Source organism: Quercus lobata, chromosome 10 (genome assembly GCF_001633185.2).
Source record: "Quercus lobata isolate SW786 chromosome 10, ValleyOak3.0 Primary Assembly, whole genome shotgun sequence".
NCBI lineage: Eukaryota > Viridiplantae > Streptophyta > Magnoliopsida > Fagales > Fagaceae > Quercus > Quercus lobata.
The window spans coordinates 6,775,653-6,778,123 of NC_044913.1; the positions used below are offsets into that span (position 1 = coordinate 6,775,653).

Genomic DNA, 2,471 nt, shown 5'->3' on the forward strand with positions numbered 1-2,471 from the left:
ACGTGGGAGATCATTTTGTGGTTTTTCCTATAAACATGTTAGCATGTGGCTTGACCAATATTTAGGGATTTGTTTATTTCATGAAATTCAGGGTCTCAATGTCATTTTGATAATTTTATATATAACTGCCAACCAACATCAGAAACTCTTGAGTATCTTGCAATAGATCCTGATTTTCAAACAAAACCATAAACTATAGCATGAGTTTCAACAACACTGTTTATCCTGAAATGACTATTGCACCAGAACGAAAAACATTAATATTTAACAAAAAGTTCAACATTCAAGTTGTTGAATAGCCAAATTACAGAGAAAAAAGTTACTGTCAAGACTCAAGTGAAAAGAAAATAGTTATATATTCATGTTCGGTGGACAAACACAAGCTCTTGCAGTTAGTAATTCCATCATATATAGCACCACCCTTTCACTGTCACATGCATTATCACCCATGCTTTTCCAAATACAGACATTCAGTAATCAGTATCTATGAACATGTTGTCAACATTTTATAGGTATATAAAACTTAGGAAAAGGTACACATATTGATAGATGTAATTTGAAAGAAACATTTCTCACTTATCAAGATCAGATCAAGAAAGAGAATTTGTATAAAATAGATGGAGATGCCTCTAGATGGGGAATTATTAGCATGTATGTGATACAATCTGTCTTGTCCAATCATGCCCATTTGGCTTGAATCCCAGCTGTAACTAACTTGGGTCCCACTTCCCTTTCTCAATCTAATCCTCTTTCTCCCAACCCAATCTGTGTCCTCACCAGTCCATGCTGGTCCATACCATGAAGAGCTATTTCCTTTTCCATCCTTATTCTTCTGGTTTTGATGATGATATAAACAATGTTGGGGTCACTGATATATGTTCTCATTCTAGCTTCCAAGCATAAAGGAACAAGCAAAAGTCAGAAGACCCACTAGCATTCAGCCCCTCTAAGGACCCAGAGCTCTCTGTCTGAGACGATAATGGTGTAGATGTCAAGGAAAATAAAGGTGGTGATGATGAAGATGATAAGGATGATAGAGATATGGATGACAGAATTGGTTTAAAAATAAATAAGGCATGCCTTAAACCTGGACTAAAGAGCCAGTCATGGACATCCCAATATACCTCTACTCTCATTTTGTTGACATATATAGACTCATTACCTCTAAACTTCCACTGAAGGTGCTTGACATGAATGACCAAGAGCCCATCAATCTTAATCTCCATCTCTGGCTCAACCCCAATTGAAGAATTTCCATTGCTCATGTTCCCACCACCACTACTATTCTTGCGCTCAATTGAGATTTCATGAAATCTACCTTTCTCAAGGAATTTGACTCTTGTAGAATACTTTTTCTTACCAAATATGTGTTCCTTCTTTGAAACCAATATGGGATCAATAAGAGCTGGCCTACAGCCAGTCTTCTTATATGCATCTTTCTTTAGATCCCCAATGAGAAGCACAACCTCTTCATCACAAACAACTGCAACATAGTATTCTGAGTTTGGCTCCGTCTCACCATTGAATTTTGCAGCCTTAAGGTCCCAGAAGATATCAACAGCTTTACCATCTACTATAAAGCGCTTAGAACCTTGTTTCCTCCAGAAATACCATGGCTTCAGCTCAACTTTGCAAGTATACTGACTTTCTCCTTCAGGGCCTTCCACTGATACTGATAGGCCATGGAGTAACAAATTTTTGCACCATGTAATGGTGATTAAGCGGCACTGATCAGCAATCTTTGTTCTGTAAACAGTCATGAAAACACTTTGACCTGACCTGGTTACAGCTGCCTGGTCATCACTTAATTTCTCACTGGATGAAAAGCAAGTAGGAATTCCAATAGGGTCCTGCATGTTTGTTGAAAAGTTGCTCAATTTCAATGAACTAGCAAATGGGCAAGGCCTAGTTTTGAGCAAGAGGATAACAAGATGTGGATGGATTAATTGGAGAAAGCTAAATTATGAGTGAGAACTTCAACATAGGGACTATGATACTTCTTATTCGCTAGATGAATGAGTCACAGATGCTGCCAGAGCTGCTCTTGGCAGCATTAATGGAATAAAAATAATATTTCCAAACTGGCATATAGACTGGCAGTGAGTGAGAGTGAGTGAAGAACTATTTTATATTCAATTGCCTGCACCTCTGCTAAGCCTGTCCTACCTGGATTTTTCCTATTTATTTCTCACTTCTTTACTTCACTTTATTTTTCTATCAGATTTTTTTTATTATTTTAAACAACTTTTTTAAACCCAAGGTGGTTTTGCTTCTGCTAAACTTAAAATACTTATTTCCATGCATGGTTAAAAGGAGAGAAGCCATTTTTCACCAGATTTGTGGTATAGATTTCAACAAACACAGATAGAGTCCTTGGAAGCATGACAGCACATGAAAAGTGGGGTAAACTATGACCAGTCAAAATTTAGGGAAAAAAAATGGTAGATGGAAGAGTTGGTATTCCCAAAGTA

The 2,471-nt window shown here is 37.2% G+C and overlaps 1 protein-coding gene across 1 annotated transcript; it reads right to left on the minus strand.

Annotated features, from left to right (window-relative positions):
* Window positions 1-317: 317 nt before the first annotated feature.
* Window positions 318-2,095, minus strand: LOC115965936. Its single transcript, XM_031085253.1, has one exon. The coding sequence runs from the start codon at window positions 1,854-1,856 to the stop codon at window positions 882-884; it is 975 nt and encodes a 324-aa protein (XP_030941113.1). The 5' UTR covers window positions 1,857-2,095; the 3' UTR covers window positions 318-881.
* Between the last annotated feature and the right edge of the window lie 376 nt (window positions 2,096-2,471).

What these genes read in the sequence shown, in the direction of transcription:
- LOC115965936 (XM_031085253.1), bottom strand. Translation starts at nt 1,856, where the DNA reads ATGCAGGACCCTATTGGAATTCCTACTTGCTTTTCATCCAGTGAGAAA.